Source organism: Carex rostrata, chromosome 32 (genome assembly GCF_964058835.1).
Source record: "Carex rostrata chromosome 32, lpCarRost1.2, whole genome shotgun sequence".
NCBI lineage: Eukaryota > Viridiplantae > Streptophyta > Magnoliopsida > Poales > Cyperaceae > Carex > Carex rostrata.
In genome coordinates, this window is record NC_135949.1 from 1364540 (window position 1) to 1386263 (window position 21724).

Below are 21724 nucleotides of genomic sequence, written 5' to 3' on the forward strand. Positions count from 1 at the left end.
GTGAAATCATCATTTATGTTCAAATTTGCATAATCTCTGTGTAAGCTTGCCAGTAAACCACGACTTAATTTGGTTAATTTATTACATGCATTTATAGAGTATGTTTTACTTTTGCCAACTCATTACTTATTATTTCAAAATTTAAATTTAAAAATTAATAAGAATTTTATTTATCAAATTTTTTATTTTAAAATTTTCCTCAAATATCTTATGGTTTATTAATTTATCGTTGACAAATAGAAACATAATTCTGTTAGTAATAATCCGAAAATTTTCATTGGCACTATAATTCTCCAATCGAAATGAGTTGCATGTATATATAGCTATTATTAGTTATTAATAAATGTCCTTCATACATAAATACACACATTTCTCATGTTCCGAGAACATTTGTGTGAATTTGTGACATGTCAAAATTCAAAAGTAGCTACTCAGACATTAATTATCAAAAAGTAAATTACATAATAATTCTTAAATTGTCATTCTTTCTTTAAAATTTGTTGACTCATACCAAATTAAATGGGTTGTATCATTACTGTCTGGCACGCACTTGCCAATGAGAAATGACCATATTTGTTTCCGAATTTTTTATTAATAGAAATAAAAAAAAAAACAATTTTTTTTTTAAAAAACTGCACTTTCAGTAAATAAAACATTTTTCAGAAAATAAACAAAAATAAATAAATAAAAAATGGGGAAAAGAATAAGAAACAGAAAAATGTACCACAAAAATTGATTATTGGAAATTTTAACAATACTTGAAATTTTTTTGACAATTCATTTGTTGATGATCAGAAATTCTACGTTAATTTAATGAAACATTTTTATCGGAAGGGTAGAATAAACATATAACATCGAACATGATCTCAATTTTTATATTGCGCCAACTTAATACCACAACCTCTTTATAAAAGAAGAGGAAAATTATTTAACAATTTTTTTATTTTGTTGGTCTTGGCGATTATTAAGATAAAATTCAAATTTGAAATCCAACAATATAGTCACGATTTACAGTATTTTCAAATCAAGTTTATAAAATATAATGAGATTTCATCTATGTTTCACGTGCATCAAGTGGTTTTAAACTTTAACGGTCGACCTTGATACATCATTAAATGGTGCACACATTCTATTAAATTTAATTATTTGGCTACTTTTATTTGATTGTTTTTTTTTTTAAATATATTAATGAAAATTGTCAAAATGATCACTATCGAGGGATCCATCCTCATGAAGGGCGTGTTCAGCCGAATCACTGTTCACGTGGGAAAAAAAAAATTCAGTTGAACTGAATTTTTTTTTTCCCACGGAAACAATGTTTTTCAGTTCAATTCCCGTGCCCGTGCCCGTGCCCGTGTCCATTCCCATTTGTTGGCCGAACAGGCCCGAAAAGAACGGTTGTTAAAAGCCCAAATGAGGATTTTTCAAACAATATGTAGGTGCAGTGCACACAGATGCTTCTTGAGCATACCTTTTAGTCTCCTTATAAAATAAAATTATATCAATTATTTATTTAGTTCTTTCAATCTCAATTTTCTAGTTCAATCCTGTGGACTTCATTGACACTTCACACAATTATCATTTTTTTCATGAAAGTTTCCGTCTTTTTTTTATTTAAAACCCAAACTTGCATACTCTATATATTGAAATCCATTTGATATATTGTCTTCTCTTCTATTTACCTCAAATCACAATTCAATTCCATATTTCCATCCATGAACTTTTGTGCCTTGTCAATCCAGTTGGGCCATTTTCAAAAGGTTACTTCGATCATATACTATTATTATATGGGCTAAAAAATTAATTTACATCTATATGGACTGAAAGAAAGATACCTCAATTGCTTAATCTCTATTTTCCTCTCATGGTCTAAAAGCAAAACAGTAACATCCACCAAATATAGAAAGTATATTTAATTTTGTCATTACACAGCCATTAACTGCAATCATTAATTCCATATTTTTTACCATTTCAGAATTAGATTTGCACTCCAATAATAAATTTCTATATATGTTATTATTCCACAAATAGATTTACACAAGTCAATTTTATCATTCCACAAATAGATTTGCAGATTATAAATATAATGCTTTAAACTCTCCGGAAACAAATACACATAATCAATTTCAAGTTTTCAACCATAACCAATCTTCAAACAAGAAGTTTTCAGCCATAATCAAACAAGAGACAAATGGAAGGTTTCATTAATTATCTTCCGGAGGGCTGTCTTTATGAAGTGATTCGTCGCACCTCACCGGATACTGCTCACAATTTTTCGCTCACCTCCACTAGCTGCCGATCAATGGCGGACTCCGACTTCTTGTGGAAAAATTTTCTCCCATCAGATTATGCCACCATTCTATCTCGGACCGTTGATCCGGTCGTGTTCAACTCTAAGAAGGATCTCTTCTTCCAGCTTTCCAACCGCCATGTGCTCATCAATGGAGGCAAAATGGTATTTTTATTTGATTTTCTTTGACATGCGAAAATTAATATATACTTGTCAAATATGTGGTTTCTAATGAAATAATGATTGATTGCTTACTTTTGTCCGTAGAGTTTTGGACTCGATAGAGGCAATGGAGCCAAATGTTACATGCTATCGACAAGCATGTTAGACATAGATTTTGCTGATGCTCCTCATTTTTATTGGAGGCGCATATCTGTTGACAACTCAAGGTATAATTTTATTTGAATATGGCAAAGTAGTTTTTCTTTTTGTGAAGAAGAAAGAAAGGTATATCATTTATAGAATTTATCTTATTGGAGAAGTCATTTTTAACAACTTTTAAGTTGCATGAATTTAGTGCACTAAGTTAGAAATTATAAATAATCTTCTAATTAAATTCGTAAATATAGTATGACATATTTCGAAAGTTTATTAGGGATTTATTTGGATATTATAAAGTTTACGAATTTATTCGGGTATACTTCCAATCCGGGTAATTATATAAGGTTTGCGAATTCATTTATAAAATTTGTAAAATCCGCTAATATGATGAATATCGGATCTGTAGGATTTTGAACTTCTTTAATTCGTAACATATATTATTGTATTAGTATAAATATAAACTAAGTTTTTTGGAAATAGTCGAAATGATGGGGATTAAAGTTACACTTGTTATTTGATATTGTAATATCACATTATATTCGATAGTAATTAAAAAAAAAAGATTTCTCATCAATTTGACAAAATAAAACCACTTTATTTTTCCTTTTTTTCACAGTAGCACAAAATTATTTTCTGATAGTAATCTAAGACTTGAAAATGATAAATTACATAAGTCTTGTTTTAAATCAAAATATCATATCACAGACATTCATAATAATATAGTAATTAAAATATATGGTTTGCAGACAATATCTTTAAATTATTTAGTTCTAAATTTTTTTTATGTCAAATTTTGCTCACATCACTTTACTTTTTTTTGGAATTTTTTTACTCTTTTAGATTTATTGAAAATCATTGTTTTTCAGACAAATCTAGACCATAAAAAAAGCGATTTTCAATAAATCTAAAAAATAGTAAAATTTGGTCTCCAAACAAATATTAATATGGAGAATAAGATGAACGGTTTGGATCAGTTATTTGGACTTTGAATCCGGTGATTTATAGCCCAATATACAAAAATGACTATACATTGCAATATACCGTAGCCCATCTCTCTCTCTCTATATATATATATATATAGTTTTTCAATATTGTTTTTGTTAAAAAAATTTCTTACTAGTAAATTTGGTCTAATGATGCAAATTCATAAATATTTAACTTTATTTAATTATGCATGAAATTAACTCAATTGAATAAATAGGTTCTCTGAGGTGATGGAGCCAATGTTCCACTGTCAGTTAGGCATTCGTGGTAAGATTGATTGCAAAGCACTTTCTCCAAAAACAAAATATGCTGCATATTTAGTGTATAAGCTCACTGAAATATTGGATGGCCAATATTATCGCCATCCAATTGGTCAGATAAAGCAACGCACGTTTGTGACCGTTGGAAAAAATATTACTAAAAACACAGTATATCTCGAGCCGGATTATGGAAAATATGTGAGTAAAATATTTAATGAATGGAAGATCGCATATGAGAATCCGGAATTTGACATAATGGGAACAATATCGGCTAAGGAAAGAGCTGACGGATGGATGGAAGTGGAATTAGGAGAATTTTATCTTGAAAAAGATGAAGATGGAGAAGTCCAGATTAAATTGAAAGAGAATGATGCGCAGGGATTAAAATCTGGAATAGTAATACAAGGAATCGATATCCGACCGAAGTATTAGAAATTTTATATTTATAATTTTGTGTTGTTCTTAGTATTATTATTATTATTAATAATAATTATTAATTTTATATTTTTAATCTTGTGTTGTCGTGAGTTTGAGACATTGATATTTATATCAAAGCATACTTTAATAAATATGAATGTACTTCTCTTCCAAAGTTAGTATATATGGAATTATTTTCAATTGGTGAACTTTACCCAGTTGATTTCCTGTTCTCTTTAAGTTTAGAGTCTGACAAGTAGAAGACCAGAGAGTGTTTTATGATGTATACAGTCTCCACCACCACCTAAGTAAAGTAACATGGAAATTAATGTTTTAAATTTCAATATGAGTCACACCCAAACCCAATCCACCATACAAATTAAGTTCTATGGCTTTTGGCTTTTGGCTTTTACAGAACCAACATGATTGGTATTCACATTAATGACAATTTATTTTCTTTATTTACTCATCAAACAAAGATTTATAAACATATATTATTACAATATACAGTAGATCATTAAAGAAGAACAAGCAGAACAAGAGTCAGTTCTTCAAATTTTCCTCGGCATAGACCTGCGTGGTGGTCTATTCATCGGTATGTATGATTTTGAGTTCGGAATGACCTTTGTTCTTGATGACTTATCAAAACGCTTACTTGGCTTGTTTTCATAGTAGCCATTGCGTGCTTCTCTTAAACTGGGTTGACTGGCTTCAGGCAGTACTGGATCAAATGCTTCATGGAAACTTAAAACACTCAAATGTTCAAGAGGATTGATGAGATCATTATCAGGTAAATTCAATTGGATCGGAGGGTAGTGCAATGTTTCAAAGGACCAAAACACGTCATACCATGGGTCATTGTTCCATATGTTCAGATGCTCATGTACTCTTTTTTCCCTGAATGTTGTAAGAATATGACAAGTGCAGTAAAGAAGGGAAAAATAACATATAATTAGTTGCAAGTAACAATATAACTATAAGATATATATATCCCTTATTCAAAGTGAAGGCAATAAGATATCACAAAATTGTGTGATTGAGATTTGAGAGCATCAGATTAGATTTTGTTTTGCTCTTCTTCTTCTTCTTCTTTTTTTTTTTTTAGGGATAATTTCTCATGTACCCTTAAAGAGTTCTTCAATTTCCTATTTACCATTGAAGTCTTTATAATATCTAATAAATCCCTCAACTTTGTTAATCATTTTCTATTTACCCTAGAATTAATTATTCATTGTCAGACTTTATCTTTTCCCATTATATCCTTGTTCTTTCTAAACTCTTTCCCAAAAATGAAATGAAGCATGCTCATGCTTCGAACAAAACCAAGCATGATGCTTAATTAAAAAAACTAAAAAGTTCACTACAAAATCAATACCACATGCCCTGTTGGAATAGGCACAGCAGGATATTTATGAAAGAGGGAACTGAATTAGAGCATATCTAATACAGCCTCGTATAAAAGAGGGAACCAAATGAAGTTCACTTTTATTTGAACTATTTTGCTCAACGAATGCACTGAACAGAGTTGTGTTAAGACGACATTATAGCGCAATTGTGGTAATAATACCGAATAGAGTTTTGTGAGATAGATTCCCATCCTATTATGTTAAAATCACTTAATTCTAGCATCAGAAAATAATCAGGGCAATTAAATTTTTGTTCTCATTTCTATCAACTTGGCAACTAGCTACCAGTGAAGGTTTTTATAGGAACATAAAAGAATTTGAAATCTACAAAGCAAATACAAGCAAAATTTAACAAAGTAAAACTAACCTTTTAATTATACAGTTCTAAGCATGAATCTTACTAAATAGAGAAAAGATTAATCACCTCACAAATTGTAGCACGTCATAGTAGAAGCATGCTTGTGGGTGTTGAATTGAGTGGCATTCAAATAATTTATTTCATTTAGTGTGTTTATCAGGAACTGGTGATGGGCTTTTTAATTTGGATCGCTATATAATGTTGTTATTGTTTTTGCGCTAAATGTGTCCAAATCAAATCAAAGAGATGGATGTATAGGGATGAGCAGGAGGAGGAAAACAAGGAACGAAAAGGAAAAATTACAGAGAGCACGTGAAAACAAAGAGACTGATAATTCAGCTCCCTCTTAAATAAGAAAGATGGGATCACTCTAATTCAGTTCCCTTATAAATATCCTGCTGCGCCTCTTCAGTTTGATTTTGTTTGAATCATGAACCATGCTTGATTTGATGTTTTGGGAAAGAGTTGAGGAAGAACGAGGGTATAATGGGAAAAGATAAAGTCATACATACAATGAATAATTAATTACAGGGGTAAATAGAAAAGAGTTAACAGAGTTAAGGATTTATTAGATATAATAAAAGACTACAAGGGTAAATAAGAGAAATTTACCCCTTTTTTTTAATGGTTCTGAATTTTTTCTACAATAGTGAATAATGATCCCCTCCTGTGAGCAACACAGGTGAGCTCACTCTAGGGTTTACCTATATGTAGTTGACAAGTTCCCTCTGATACCTAGACCTTCAAGATTTGTCGAGATTAGTGTGCACACACTTCTCTAAACATTTAGATGAATGGATCAGAATTGAATCAGATTGTTCAAGTATTGGTCAAAATTTATCTAAGACTAAGAGAGTTCAGACTCGTTCTTAAATAATTCCTCTCTACAATGAACTTGCAATGAAAATGAAAGAAAGAATGAAAGAACTTACTTATGCTTTCTCCTATAGAGGGCTTTTGAAGGAACTTGAAAAAAAGAGAAGAATGAGGGGAATGAGGGGAAATCACGAGAAAGGAGGGGGGCCCACAAAGCAGGATCCTGCGTCAACTGATCAAAGTGGCTGTTTACAATTGCAAGGGAGCAGAGATCAGTGTGGTCCAATCGTTCTTCTTCAGTGCCGATTTGCAAGATCTTGTGCCAAATATCATCTGGTAGGGACGCCATTTTTGGTCTCTCAGAGGTCGGTGAAAACTGAGAAGCGATCTTCTCTATACAAAATTACAAATTCAAGGAAAAAGAAATAAAAAGCTGGGACTGTTGAAATGGTGAACAGGGGATCCAATTCAATATTGGGCTTCAAACTTGACTTTGACACTGGGCCGGGCCGAGATGTGGTTATTATGTTTTTCTCTTATTTTTCCTGAAAGTAAATGCAACTTGAGATATTTTGTCAAATGAGTTCATTCGATTATTGGCAAAAAAAGGGCAAACTCGATCCATTCCTGAAATAAATTCGGTACAAAATATGGGAACAAAAAGTCGTAACTAGAAAAACAGACTGCAATATACTATTGTCATATGCGGTATACATTTGAAATATGAATAATATGAAGAAAGTTTTAGTTTTTTTTTTTTAAAATATATAAAGTAATAGTAGAGAGTGATAGTTTATAAATAATCTACAATGGTTCAGAGTATCAATTTCATTTGTTTTTTTGGGTAGCAATTGGGATAAAGAAATCATATTACGATACTTGCACGAAAGGAGAAAGAAAGATAGCAACTTGGTAAACTGTATGCTATTCGGCGTGTTTTTTTTTTTTTTTATCTCCCATAAAATTAGGTAAACTTTTGAAAATTGGTTGTAGAGTTACTTTTTTATTAACAAACAGGATTAGAATTTTCATTTTTTTCCCCTTTTCTTTGATGGTTTAACCCCCTTTAATTATTCACTTATTCATAAGAAATCGTTAATTAGGAACTCTGTTACGTCTTAAGTTGCTTTTGGTATCCATTTTTGAATTGCTTTAGCTGCTGGACCAATTCCAGATGCTTGATTAGTACTAAAAATTAATTAATCTGACACACAAGAATGGTATGACAGAATCTTACTTCAGTAACCTTGACACCATGCAAACAATTTAATTTTGTAACCTTGAGACAGTGCAAACAATTCATCAAGTGAAGGGAAACAAATCTGACTTTTTTTTTCCTTTCCAAAATTTAAGGAATTATTTTATTGATTGGTCAATAAAGCAAAGGAATTCACCACACATCTGGAAAAATTCAAACTTCATTATTAATTAATCATAGAAATCAAAGAACACCGTTAAACACTACTTTGTTCACCCAAAATATTATTTATTATTACACAAAATAGTAAAAATAAACAACTGAACTGGTACAGGTATAAACCGAGCAAGTACACTTCTTGAATTATGACTACAAATTAACGAAAACTAGTAATGAATGTTTCTCTTCTCTGAGCAACTAATCTGTTGTCTCTCACACATCATACAGCCCACAAAAACATAATGTGCAGCAGACTACAATACACAAAGTATTAAAATTACAGAACAATTAAAAACATAAGACTTCAGATCTTCCGTGGCATTGCCTGGCGTCGAGGCTTATTCAATGGTACATAATACCTTGAATTGGGGATGGCTTTAGGCTTTGGTCCTATGTTGCAGCTCCTTTTGAATTCATGTTCAAGGCGTACAGTACTTTGATCGGTGGTGCATTCTTCCATAGGATTTCCAGGTCCTGTAGAATCGGGGATGTTCATACTCGTTTCGCTGAAGTGATGACTGTATACATGAATTATGTTGAACAGACATTCACTAGGATCGAATGGTTCGCGTAGAAGTCGATTGAGGAGATAGATTATTCGGGCTGACCGATATAAATTTCTTCTCTGTGGCAAGGAAGAAAAGCGCATGTATTGTAAGATAGATTCAGTAGCCAAAAAGTTGATTCAAGCATCTGGTTATTGTCAAATGTATTGCATATTGATTATTTGATTAATTAACATGTCGAGCGTTTTTCTGAAATAACCATTTTATTGACATTTTTCTGAAATATTACTACATATTTATTTTTTTATTTTTAATAAATGGTAAAATGGATATTTTGAGTTTGAAAGGGTGAATAAGTAACTTCAAAGTTTCTCAATATATAGTATGCATGAAATTACCCCTAAAAAGAAACTATTAAACATGTTGATAGTATGAATATAATTTAATTAAATTTTGAAAATGGTATAAGGCTTTGGTTCTCTATTTATGACACCTTTCAAACTAAATCTTTGATTTTGATTGATGATGTTTAGCCAAACTGAGGAAAGCAAAAATCTAATTGATTAACGATAACTTACAGAAGAACGCCGAGCTTTAGCTACCGCCATTTGTTTTTCTCTGCACACGTCAGAAAAGAGTAGTGCATTAGAAATATAGAAGAAGATTTATTACAATGAAAATTAAACTATAAATTAGAATAGAATTAATATATGAACTTACTCAAACTTGTTGCGATACAATGATTTGGAAGGGGGCTCAGAAGGTGGATAATGTGATGAAGGGAAATCATGAGAGAGGAGGGTGGCCCACAAACTAGGATGGCTTGACATTTGATGAAATTCAGAATTCACCATGGCAAGATTACAGAGATCTCTATGATCCAATCGGCGTGTCTCGGTTCCAAGTTCAATTACTCGAATCCACACATCATCTGGGAGACTTGACATGATTAAGTAGCTCTGAGAGAAAGATATGTTGCAGGGAAGTATGGAAGAAAGAAAGGTTGAGATTGAGAATATATAGAGAAATTACAAGGATATATACTGCCTTCTAAATTGGGCACTTCTAAGTAAGTTCTATTATATTGAAAGAATAATTTACTTATTTAATGTCTCTGTTGTTTATTAAAAAGAGTATGTCAGAATTTGGTTATAAAGATTTCATGCACCATGCCATATTTTTGGCAATTTCACAGCTATAAATGGAATTAATCTTCAAAAATATAGTTTGGCAGTTTCAAAGTTATTTATGTAAATGTCAAATATGTCGGGAAGGCCTAAATATATCGGCGTTTATATTTATCGAATCAGGTCATCTTTTAATTGTAGTTTTAGATTGATTGGATCAAATTTAAATTAGGATGACTACTTTTTAAGTTTATCGAATCAGGTCGGAAATATGTTGAATTTAGATTAATTTGTTTTAGAACTTTGTACTGTGGGCTGTCGGATCGAGATAAATTAAATCTTATGCTAAACTCTGATCTTTGAGGGTCATATATATAATTAACGGTCCACGAACATATTTTGAGAAGTTCAGACTGCATTCTTTTATATAATTTAATTCCATTTTGTAGATCATATATAATTTCTTAAAATCTTCTTCAAGAAAATTAAATAAAAATATGAATATCATATAAAAAATTTCGCATCATATAAAATTTCTCGAATTCTTCTTTAATAAGAACTTAATATCTCTTGAAATCTTCTTCAGGAAGACCTTCTTAATATATTTTTAAAATTTTCTTCGAGAAGATTAAATTATTGAGAAAAAAAACTATTTCAGCAAATGAATATCTAAATAGAGTGATTATTGATTTCTAGATTATTACATACTAATACGTGCAGCCACTACTCCACGGATCTCCTCTTCACGCACACCGCCATCTCACTTCTCCGACTCACCTCCTCCAATTACCGGCAGATCTAAACAAGGATTTATTTGGTACTCTCATTCAGTGTTATTTTCAGGTGACTAGAAAATTATTATTTCAATTAGTGATAGTTCCAGTAGTGCATAATTCCCAAGTATTTTGATTAGAATAATATTAACAAGGATTTGTTTGATGCTCCATTCAATTTGATTGAAAACCCATTGGTATTTTCTTGAAAATACAAACAACGGTGCATAGTTTCAAAAGTACATAAAGATAGAAAGATAATAAAAAAACCATAAATCTAACTAAGCAAATACATGATGCAAGAAAATAAAAAGCATCTTTGTTTTTTAGCTATAGGTACAAGGCATTCTGCTCTGTTGCCTCACTGAGAGTGATGCTCAATTTTATTCGTGATATGCATTGTGTGATACACATGCATTGAAATTCTGACCCGTAGTTCTAACCTAATTCGCCAATTTGTAGAGAGATGGGTAGCATTTGAAGAAGAAGAAACAAAGTACTGGACCCTCTGTTTAAAAATAAAGGGTATAATGGTCATTTTAAATTTTAAAATAATTAAATAAAAAGGAAAATAAATAAATGGAGATAGAAGAAAGAGTTTTTAATTTGCATAGGGATATTGGATATTATAGTATTTTGATAGGAAAATTGGCTATTTCAAATATTTAGATGGGTACACCTGAAATTTTCTCTATTTTTAAATACTAAATTTGTTATTGTTAACTTTCTTTTAGAGCTATGTAGGTTCAGTGAGACTTTCAAACAATAGAAATCAAATATGAATAGAAATTAATTTTATAAAATTTCTTTGTTGCAAATGAGGATCAATTTTAATGCTTTTGTTATTACAACAAAGGATTAGTAACCTATTATTTTAAAAAAAATACAACAAACAATTTTCCCTATACATCCGGATTTCGAATCCATTTTCTTTTAACTACATAATTAACGAGTCTAGCTGAAGACAACTATTAATTACTTCAATGTGTTTTGACTTGATAAAACGTGTGTGGTGAATATCAGTAGCGGTATTAAATTGATCTACACAAATATATATAGAGAGAGGGTTCAAATGCATCCAAATGCATCCTATCTTTCAAATCTTTTTTCTCCGTTTTCAAAGTCTAAATAGTCAATTGGATCACAATTCGGCTGTTCTCATTCTAAGAAATACTTCTCTATGTAGTACTTGCACTTAATTACTGCCAATCTGGCACTTTAATAGTTCCAAATTGGTCCTTGTGTCTATGCAGTGAAAATAGCAAGTCTAGATACTTTAACATGTAGAGTTTACTTTAATAGTTTACTTTGAATCGACCATTATTAGTTCGTGATACATTAAACCGACTAATTGCTCGAAATACATTGAAAAGAAACGCACAAATACTATCGCTTCGCCTCCTAAAACATCTCAGTACCTTTCTGGAGACCCAAAATCTGCATTTAAATTTCACATATGAAATCATTGAAATGTAAAAGTAAACAAGCACTGCTTCGTACCAATTTTCCCAGTTACCAAGTCAGGTACCTAACTGTACCAATTAGCTTGCTTCAGTATGAGTCAATTTATCAATTCCAATCTACACCCTTATGCTCACTGATTTTTTTTTTAAAGAGAACAATAAGTAGCCTGTTTCAATTCTCTTCCCCCCTTAGATTATAATCATTATTAAAAGGAGATTTCCTTCCAACCCCTCACAGTTCCTCTCTTATTTCTACTGTCAGACTCCAGTGCCGCCTCCATTGTCAAATTTAAACCAACAAAAAGCAAAAAAATCAGCACCGTAAAATTTAATCCAAAAATAAATACAAAATGAGGCTTTTCTTGTATACATGCTAAACACAAAGTATACAAATGACGTGGAAAATATCTTGTAAAGCATAAAAATGACACAAGAAGGACAAGAAAAGATTGACAAGGGAGGATTTCCGAAATTTTCTGTTCTTCCAAAGGCACTTTAGATACCTTCTGAGGTTTTGACAGCCTATTTCAAGCTGCAGCTTTTACAAAAGACTTTGACAGCCTATTTCATTTGAAATATGACATCTTAGAACAAGGCTACTGAGCAAGTCTCAGTTCTGCACTCTACAGCCAATCATTGCTTCAGTTGCACATTCCCAAAACCTAATAAAAATGTAAATTGGAATATACATCAAACAAAGAAAAATTCTTCAAGTTTCTTAAAAATTTAGCAATCAAACAGAGAAAAATTCTCTTCCAACTTTTTTTACACATACATTAAAATTTTGCAATCAGTTCAAATAATTCAACAACTAAAGGTGGCAAAAATTATAATTTTATGCTCGGAACATATAGGAACCTAATTTCAACTGCCATTATAGTTGGAAACCAAATGTTTGTACCATCAACTTGCTGAGATAATGACTGAAACTCTTAAAAATTATTTATTACATAAGTATAAAAATAAGGACTGTCAGGTCATGCCAGCATGTGTTTTCTTTTTTAAAGAATGGAAGCCGTGCATAGGCACCTGTAATCCTGACTTATTTCCTTAAATGGTTTAGGTTCTTCCTAAATTGCACATCTACCTATGAAATAAATCAGGGGTGCAAATTAACAAACTATGACAAAATACTGATACTGTAATAATGCTAACTTGGTACTATCCTGGCCAGGTCCTGTAAATAGCAAAACAAAGACTTTACAAATAAGAATATGTATAAATTAGCTTACCAACTCTTCGTACAGCCTTATTCCTCTCTCCAGCTGAAGCTTTCTTCTTCATATAACAACTATTCCACTCCCCACCATCTTGAGAGTAGTAATCCATAGGGTATTCCTGATTCACATCCTCACAATTGCACCCAGTACAACCACTGGTTACACAACTGCCCAAATCCTTCTCCCACCAACCCTTTACATACCCTAAAGCCACATCAAACTCAAATGTAGTCAACATAGGTCTCTTAAACCCCTCACCCCAATCAATTGAAAGCCTTGGGCAGGCGATTTGTACCCATGCATCAACGGAATCACCAAAAAGCTCCATTCTTTGAGGAGAAAGCTCTGACATAAGAACAATTGTGTAGTCAAAACCCTTCTCTTCCATGTGATCCAAAACCCTATCTAAGACCTTGACACTTCCTTGCCTACCTAATGTACCCAGTATGACACCCCAATTTTTTGCCTTCCTGGCCTTCAATATTGCATCCTTTCGTGCCTTTTTCATGCCGACATGATCGTACTCCTCCAGAACCAGCACTCCCAAGAAAGGGTCATACCTGAATGCCTTGATTTTAGGGTTTGCAATCATGAATGCCTCAAGATGAAACCTCCCGTCTGCCACAAAAATCACTGCTTCGACATTCTTTGATTGGGGTATGGTTGGTGCAGTACAGCCAAGCACTTCACCTGGAGAGAGTGGCTTAGCTTGCGGCACATGAATTTGATCATACCCATTTGACACTAAAATTTCACGAGCCGAGTGCACAGCTGAAACAAACTGTATTGTCCCAGCCAGAGCAATGGGTGTAGATGTGTCCGGAAATGTATTTCGTACCGATTCAGCCAATCTGGAAGCATCCACCCGTATATCAACAAACACATACAATACAGGAAGCAGCGAAGCCGTCACTGGTACAAGGCAACTATGGCCATAATGTACCAGCAAATCAGCCGAGAGGGAAGCCGCGGCAATATCAGAAAGACAGCACGCACCATAAGTGGGATCCGCTAGGATAAATACAGAGGGATTGGAAGGGGCGAAGGAGGAGATGATGTCAGCAAGAGGCAAGGAGAACATGAGGAGGCCATCGGGAAGCTGAAGCGCGACCCGCTTCGCAGAGGCGGTCGAGATGCGATGTAGGGTTTTGTGTACCTCGAAATCGTACGAAGAGGGAAGGAGAGAGATGGCGGCGTTGAGGGCTGGGTTGGAGAGGAGAGAAGAAGGGATCTGCGTGTGGATGAAACGCTTCGGTGTAGGTTTCGGTTTAGGGTTAGGGTTTGTGAGATTGCTGGAGATGGCAAGAGCAGAGCTGGAAGTGGAGGTGGAGGCCTCTTCCTCTTGTTTCGCCATTCTTTCCTTCACTTGTTTGTGAAATTTTTAGGGTTAAAACAGTTCTAGCACCAGAGGCCAAAACTGCTAAAGCAGGCTTGGGTCGACTAGACTTCAGTTGCTACCAGTTATGCGATCTGGACCGTCTGATTATAATTGCACAGATCTCAAAGAATCTCTGAAAAACCACAGTGACGCGTGCATTTTGAATATTGACACCAATATTAAAGCGGCTCCATTCCACCTCGGGTCGGATTGATTCGGATTCTGATCAGACGGTTTAGATCTAAAACAAAATTTGTGTTACTTCAAGGTTTTCGAACTCAATTATGTTGGACTAGAGTAGAAAAAAAAAGTGTCATGATTAACACACTATAATTTTAGTCTCGTGCTGTGCCGTGTCGTGATCAAAATGTCAAGGGGTGGTCACGATACGCAAATAATCACACATTATCTAAATGTATCGTGATCTTGTGTAACTCATGTGACCATTTGATCATAATTTATATTAGTTTATTGAAGATTCACCATTTGATTTAGATATAACGGTTCTAATTATACATGATTCACGTGACCACGTGCCGTGATTAGATTTTTCGTGTGACATTCCGTGCCGTACTAAATTTTTAAATGATAATCATAGTACTCGAATAGTCACAGCATAAGACACGCGAGTCACAGCACATAAACGACACGCATATTGTGTCGTTCCGTGCTGGAACCATACCCTTCCGTGACGGAACTGGTTCCGTCGTGCTATTTTTTCCGCTCTAGGTTGGACTGCATGGACTAATTAATCGGATCTGATTTGGCAAAGTGCATTTTTGGTCCAGTAGAGAAAGCCCAATATGCCTCTTCTTGGGCTAATTTGGGCCTATTTCTCCTGTCATTTTCATTGACCTATCCAATACTTTCAGAGTCACTTTACAACACATGGCCGGATTAACGCCAGGTAAGCTGCCACGTAAGCCTGAAAAGCACTAAAAGTTCTCGCTTTATGTACAGAGAGAAAGCTGAGGCGAGAAATGCGAAGGGGCCATTATCCATTCTTTCCCCGCTATATAAAATTGGCGGGGTTCTCTTCTCTACAATTGGTGTCTCCTTGGCTTCTCTCACTGGTCTGGAATGGAGACAGCGGCTTCGAGCTTAGCTCTACGCCCCCTATTCTTCTCCCCCTTCTCTTCTTCCCAAAAGAAAAACCCTAGTTTCAGTCTTCTATTCATTCATCGATGCACAGTCAGCTGTAGTCAGGTATTGATTTCATCGTTTTTGCTTCAATTACTGCCTATTTGATGGATTGGTTATCTCTAATGCTTTTTTCTTGCTCTTCTTTTGTTGCTCGGTTGAAGAATTTGTACTGTTCTTACAGTATTCGTGTAAATTCCGTTGCATCTTCATTTGTTCTCTTGAATCTTTGGTTATCAGATGTATATTAACACATAATTGTACCATAAAAGGAACCATAAACATGTAGTTCTGGTAATCTATTTTGGTACAAATGCAAACTGTTTTGGTACTTTAGGAGCACCAGTTGCTCTGGTAATCGGTTAGTGCTCATTAGTGCTTTCTTGTGATGTACTTTTATGTTGGCATTTAATTTTTTCCTATGAAATTTAAATGGAAATTTACTATTATACTTCTTATTGATTCCTTCAAATTTTATTCGGATATACAGGTAGCAAGGATATATGTTACCCATCTCAGCTCACCTTTACAATATATGGGGAAATCCAATACAACTCCAAAAACAAGATGTCATGTATTTGAGAAAAATCATACTAGTCAAGGTTCATGCAATTCATCTTTCCGAGCAATGAACCCGCTGGAGATCATATTCTTTCACTACAATTTAAATTTCAAGAGATTCCAGTCAAATCTCATTCAAAAGGCTAGGGTTCTTAAAGCAGCAGGCTGTCGAGGCAAGTTGAAACAAAAAGCATTGGTTGGTTTTGTTCGCATGGTTGTGGGATTGGTTTTTGTAATGGCAATCTCTTTCACAGTCAACACGGCACCTTCATGTATGTACTAATTGGTAAATTCATTTAATTGTTTTTGCAGCAGACCTATTAGCCTATTTAGAACTGGCAAATAACATTTTGAGATATTTTCAAAAACATGCAACTTGATAGCTAGCCTAAGCCATTATTTATGCCCCAAAAACTTCAATGTGAGTTAATGAGTCTGGTCTCTTGAGATATCGGAGAATTTATCTTCTTTATTTAAAAGGGCAGTTATTTTGAAGTCCGGATAGAGCTGACATCAAGTTAAGCATATTTAGCTTCTAGATTGCATATAGTTATGAAAATCCCAAGGTAAATGTTGAGTCATCTGTAGTGATTTATACTCGGTGTGTACTCTGCAAATATGGAAAAGTTCTGGGGTAAAGAGCGAAAGACCATCTCTTATGGTGGTTTTCTGATACTTTTACACTTATGCTTTAAAGTCTGTTTATTTTCTGCAAACCAAGACTGGTTACGGACAGGTGTTATTTAACATATCTCATACATTTTAGTAGTACAAGGGTGTGCTTGTCAGAAGTCCTAGTAATTGCAATTCTGTACTTTCCGATTGAAACAGATGCTCTGACAGAGGAGAACCTTCTTTTCTTGGAGGCATGGAGAGTAGTAGACCGTGCCTATTATGATAAATCATTCAATGGTCAAAGTTGGTTCAGATACCGAGAAACTGCACTAAAAAATGAACCCATGAATACACGTGAAGAGACATGTACTATTCTATTCTTAATATTAAGGATTTATTTGTTGCTTTTCTAGTTCTTAAAAATATGCATGCTTGGTTGGTTTGATATCTGGAACCAGTAAACTTTTGCTTTCTTGACACCAGCAAAAAATAATTTCCATTAAGGTATACGTAAGGACTAACTAGAACACTATTAGAATCGAGTTGTTGTATTATTTGATGATGTAATCTAGGTTTTTATTATTATGTTTTTCAGCCTCATACACCTTTGGTTTAAAATAGTTCTTTCGTTTCAATTTCTGAACACCATTAAAAGAAAGAGACTTCTTGACATGAATCTGGTAGGTATTTTGTTATCTCAAATCACAAAATTAGATTTCCATCCATAATTTTCATCATGTCTAGGGTTAATAACAGCCATAGAAGAAATCGACTATCCGTTGCCTTCATTTTTTTATGATGATTTTACTAGAACTAAGCTGCAATTACCTTTATTTCAGATGCTGCAATAAAAAAGATGCTTTCAACCTTAGATGATCCTTTCACTCGTTTTCTAGAGCCAGACAAATTCAAGAACTTGCGGGTGTGGTTCCTTTACTATTATTTTATCTAATCTTTTTTTTAAATATGGCCTGAAAGAATTTTAATACTTCCTTAGTACAATATCTAGTGACTAGTGCAGCCCTGCTAAACATGGGATAGGTTGCACGTCACATTTTCTTAAAAAGTGCAAAAAATACCTGCTGCTCCTATTAACCTTGAGGGATTACCTTGGAGGAGCAATTCAGATGCCATAGACATGATGGGTTAATGTGTCATTTTGAGCCTTGTAGTGCATGCATTGAATCTCTCGTGCAGGGGTGAATGTATCATTTTGAGCCTTGTAGTGCATACATGAAAATATTCCCAAACTTCTATTAGGTAGCAAACACTTTTAAACTTGAAATTAATTTGTTTGAAGGCAGTCTGGCACTAAAGCGGCCATTACAGGGGTAGGATTGTCATTTGCATACCCGAGGGTGCTTGATGGGCCAGACCAGGGTTTTGTGGTTGTGTCATCAAACCCTGATGGGCCTGCTGACAAGGCTGGTATAGCTGCTGGAGATATTATTTTGGCCATAGATGATGTATCTACTAAAAACATGGACATATATGATGCAGCCGATCGGTTACAGTAAGTAGTTGCTCTCATTTTACAGCAAATTGTGTTTACCGGAAAGTAGATTGTCAATAGTAGGCAGTGTTATCATAATTGTTGTTATCAGGTACAGATTCAGAAGTTAATATACCTAACTGAACCAGGCTCAGCTGAAAATTTAAATGGTTGCTGCTGGTTATAGCATCTACATTCATGAAATTATACTGAAATTAGAATAGAAATAACTAAAATTAATTTAAATTAATTTAAAGTTAATTTAAAAAACACTGCACTCAGGGGCAATTAATTCTGATTGATTTTAGCATTCATAAATTGAAATAGAAATTCTCATACATCCAGAAATCAATTTCTGGGATGTATGAGCAAATAAGAATTGGTATTTTTTGCCTTTGAAAGCAATTTCTTTAAAATCTTTCTATTTTTGAAATTATCATACCTCCCTGTAATTGCAAATTGAAATTGCCACCTAGGATTTGAAATTGGAATGAAGTTACCAACGTAGATGCTTGCAGTAAACTGCAAATGTTCCTGGCACGTGTTGCCAGGTTAAATAAACTAACCGGGTGGTATGGCTTTTTGTTGCAACTCTAGTAAGGCTTTTTTACTACTGTCCACTAGTCAATCTATTGTTGAACCCAGTAAAGGATCTTCCAAGTTTCCGTTGATTTATCATGAAATTTTGCAACAGAGGCAAAGAAGGAAGCTCGGTAGATTTAACGATTCGCAAAGGATCTGACATTAAGCATGTCACTGTAAAGTAATTTTCTTTCTCTTAAGCTTGAATGTAAATAGTTTTTAGTTTTAAGAGTTGTTGGTTTATGGCTCACCAACTTTTTCCAATTCCCTTTTGGTCTCTTAAGCTTGAATGTAAATAGTTTTTAGTTTAGGAGTTGTTACTTTTTATGTACTTCTTATTATCAATATTTGCATATACTTTTCACATAGGAGGGAGACGGTTACTCGAAACCCAGTGAAGTCAACTCTGTGTGAGATACCTGGTGCTGGCAAGGAAAGCTCAAGGGTTGGATATATTAAACTAACTACTTTTAACCAAAATGCCTCAGGTTTGTTTTGTTGCTGTTTTGTTGCATGCAAAAAATGGCCAGATATATGTACTGAGTTGTATTAATTGTATGCTGTCTCACTTCTCAGTAAAGCTTCAATTTTACACATACAAGCTTACATTTGCACCTCAAAATATTCTTTATCTTACATATATGCCTCAATTCACCCTCAACTTCAACAAAAGATGATCCAGGAAATCAGACAACGGTGAAAACAATTGAAAGACCAATAGTCTCATGTGATAGATTTTGTATAAATTATTGTATTGTATTTTTTTTTTTTTTCAGATGCAACTTGGGAATGGGTCAAAAACTTTTGATCCTTTGCAAACTAACTAACTTTATTTCAAAATGACTCCCTTCAGCTGCTGTTAGGGAAGCTATTGATAAACTAAGGAATGACAATGTGAAAGCTTTTATTCTGGATTTGAGGAATAACAGGTAAAGAATTTTTCATGATACCTCCAAGTAATTTAAAACAATTGAAATGATTGACTGGAAGGCTGCAAACCTTTTGGACATGATGGAATATTGTTTGGTGATGCAGTGGTGGCCTCTTTCCTCAAGGAATTGAAATTGCTAAGATCTGGTAAGACTCTCTCTCTCTCTCATACCATAGTTTGAGCCAATGTAGTGATATTATTTCTCATGCAAGTTTTGGAAACTTTGTTATGGTTTTCTTTTTCTTTTTCATTGAACAATTGGAATATGCTGATGACATCCTTTTTGTAGGTTAGAGAAAGGAGTCATAGTCTATATATGTGACAGCCGTGGGGTCCGTGACATATATGAGGCTGATGGAGGCAATACTGTTGCTGCTTCAGAACCATTAGTTGTGCTGGTATTGTTCTCTTAATACCCATCTTAAGTCTTATTTGCAACTTCCTCCCCTCAATGTTCCTATGATCCTCTATCAAATAATGTTTAGTTGACATTTTATGGAATTGTTGGATCATGCTAAACTAGCACAAATTTTAAGTACTGGCACAATGTTTAATGTATGATTATTTTATGCATAACTGAAATAGCATAAATGCTATTTGGAATTAATAGGTTAACAAAGGAACTGCAAGTGCAAGCGAGATACTTGCCGGAGCACTGAAGGACAATAAAAGAGCTGTGCTGTATGGTGAACCAACTTTCGGAAAAGGGTCTCTCTCTCTCTCTCTCTCTCTCTCTCACACACACACACACACGCAAATTTGAAGGTAATGTATCAGAAAGGGTGAAGATCTGACGCCATGCGTATCATTTTTAACAGGAAGATTCAGTCAGTTTTCGAGCTGTCCGATGGATCAGGGTTAGCAGTTACTGTGGCTCGCTATGAGACCCCTGCCCACACTGATATCGATAAGGTTAGCAGTGTAATTTATCCAAGTTGTCACTTGATGCAACTGAAAATATTGATTGGTCAACAAGCCATCCACTTGTGCAATTTATTGGTTATTTCTCTATATCAGTACAGACTGGCCACAATGCTGGAAGAGTTTTTCTCGCATTTTTTCGGCCATATTTTTTTTTTTTTTTAATGTTCGAACTGGGATCCCTTAAATTCCTGAAATCAACTGGTAAACAAAAGAACTATATGAAATAAGCAAATGAAAATAAAACTGTAGTACAAGACTGGAACAAAGTGTAATGGCATGCCTAGAGTTCCTAATTAAGTCTTATTTGCTGGATAATTAGCAAAAAGAATTTGATATTGTATGATTTTGGGGTATATGCCATGTCACCTTTTGACTTGTGTATAACTCGTGATAGGTTGGAATAATACCCGATCACCCCCTCCCAATGCCATTTCCAATGGATGAAGAAGGGTTTTGTGGCTGCCTAAGAGATCTCACCGCCCCTTGCAATCTCAATCCTGCACAGCTATTTGCGAAATTATAACATGTGCTGGATCCATTCATTGAATTTAAGTTCTTTTTCATCCTTCATGTATTTATTTCTTATTGGGGTTAAGTTATCTTTTGATTAATTAATTGAAAGAAGTTTGTTGCTAATATCAATATGAATGTTTGTTCTACAAGATTACTGATGCTCAAAGTTATAAATTTAAATAACAGCTTTATGCAAAACTGGATGGTATTTTGAGAAGAAAATGCAAGTT

The 21724-nt window shown here is 33.9% G+C and overlaps 4 protein-coding genes across 7 annotated transcripts; 2 read left to right on the forward strand and 2 right to left on the reverse strand.

Annotated features, from left to right (window-relative positions):
* Positions 1–2094: 2094 nt before the first annotated feature.
* On the forward strand, positions 2095–4287 carry LOC144547770 (putative F-box protein PP2-B12). The gene is made up of 3 exons (XM_078296465.1): positions 2095–2455; positions 2558–2679; positions 3813–4287. The coding sequence occupies exons 1-3, from the start codon at positions 2192–2194 to the stop codon at positions 4285–4287; spliced, it is 861 nt and encodes a 286-aa protein (XP_078152591.1). The 5' UTR covers positions 2095–2191.
* A 425-nt stretch (positions 4288–4712) lies between these two features.
* Positions 4713–7230, reverse strand: LOC144547971 (uncharacterized). Its single transcript, XM_078296657.1, has 2 exons — positions 6969–7230; positions 4713–5169 (listed from the first exon to the last, which is right to left on the reverse strand). The coding sequence occupies exons 1-2, from the start codon at positions 7199–7201 to the stop codon at positions 4824–4826; spliced, it is 579 nt and encodes a 192-aa protein (XP_078152783.1). The 5' UTR covers positions 7202–7230; the 3' UTR covers positions 4713–4823.
* Positions 7231–11903: 4673 nt separating this feature from the next.
* LOC144547975 (diphthamide synthesis DPH2 family protein) lies at positions 11904–14765 on the reverse strand. Of its 2 annotated transcripts, XR_013509193.1 has the most exons (3): positions 13371–14765; positions 12642–12800; positions 11904–12112 (listed from the first exon to the last, which is right to left on the reverse strand). XR_013509193.1 is itself a non-coding variant. In XM_078296660.1 (2 exons), the coding sequence occupies exons 1-2, from the start codon at positions 14710–14712 to the stop codon at positions 12772–12774; spliced, it is 1371 nt and encodes a 456-aa protein (XP_078152786.1). In that variant the 5' UTR covers positions 14713–14760; the 3' UTR covers positions 12447–12771. The 2 variants fall into 2 exon arrangements, 1 of the variants encoding a protein (XP_078152786.1); XM_078296660.1 differs by lacking the exon at positions 11904–12112 and having other exon boundaries at positions 12447–12800; positions 13371–14760.
* A 935-nt stretch (positions 14766–15700) lies between these two features.
* LOC144548000 (Peptidase S41 family protein) lies at positions 15701–21692 on the forward strand. 3 transcript variants are annotated; one of them, XM_078296688.1, is made up of 13 exons: positions 15701–15942; positions 16367–16709; positions 17269–17418; positions 17892–17974; positions 18357–18565; positions 19239–19307; positions 19496–19614; positions 19980–20055; positions 20162–20203; positions 20347–20455; positions 20668–20765; positions 20876–20969; positions 21376–21692. In XM_078296688.1, exons 1-13 carry the CDS (start codon positions 15817–15819, stop codon positions 21502–21504), a joined length of 1647 nt encoding a protein of 548 aa, XP_078152814.1. In that variant the 5' UTR covers positions 15701–15816; the 3' UTR covers positions 21505–21692. The 3 variants fall into 3 exon arrangements, with proteins under 3 accessions (XP_078152814.1, XP_078152815.1, XP_078152816.1); XM_078296689.1 differs by lacking the exon at positions 21376–21692 and adding an exon at positions 21080–21180 and having other exon boundaries at positions 15705–15942; positions 20876–20991; XM_078296690.1 differs by lacking the exon at positions 15701–15942 and having other exon boundaries at positions 16602–16723; positions 21376–21623.
* Positions 21693–21724: the final 32 nt, after the last annotated feature.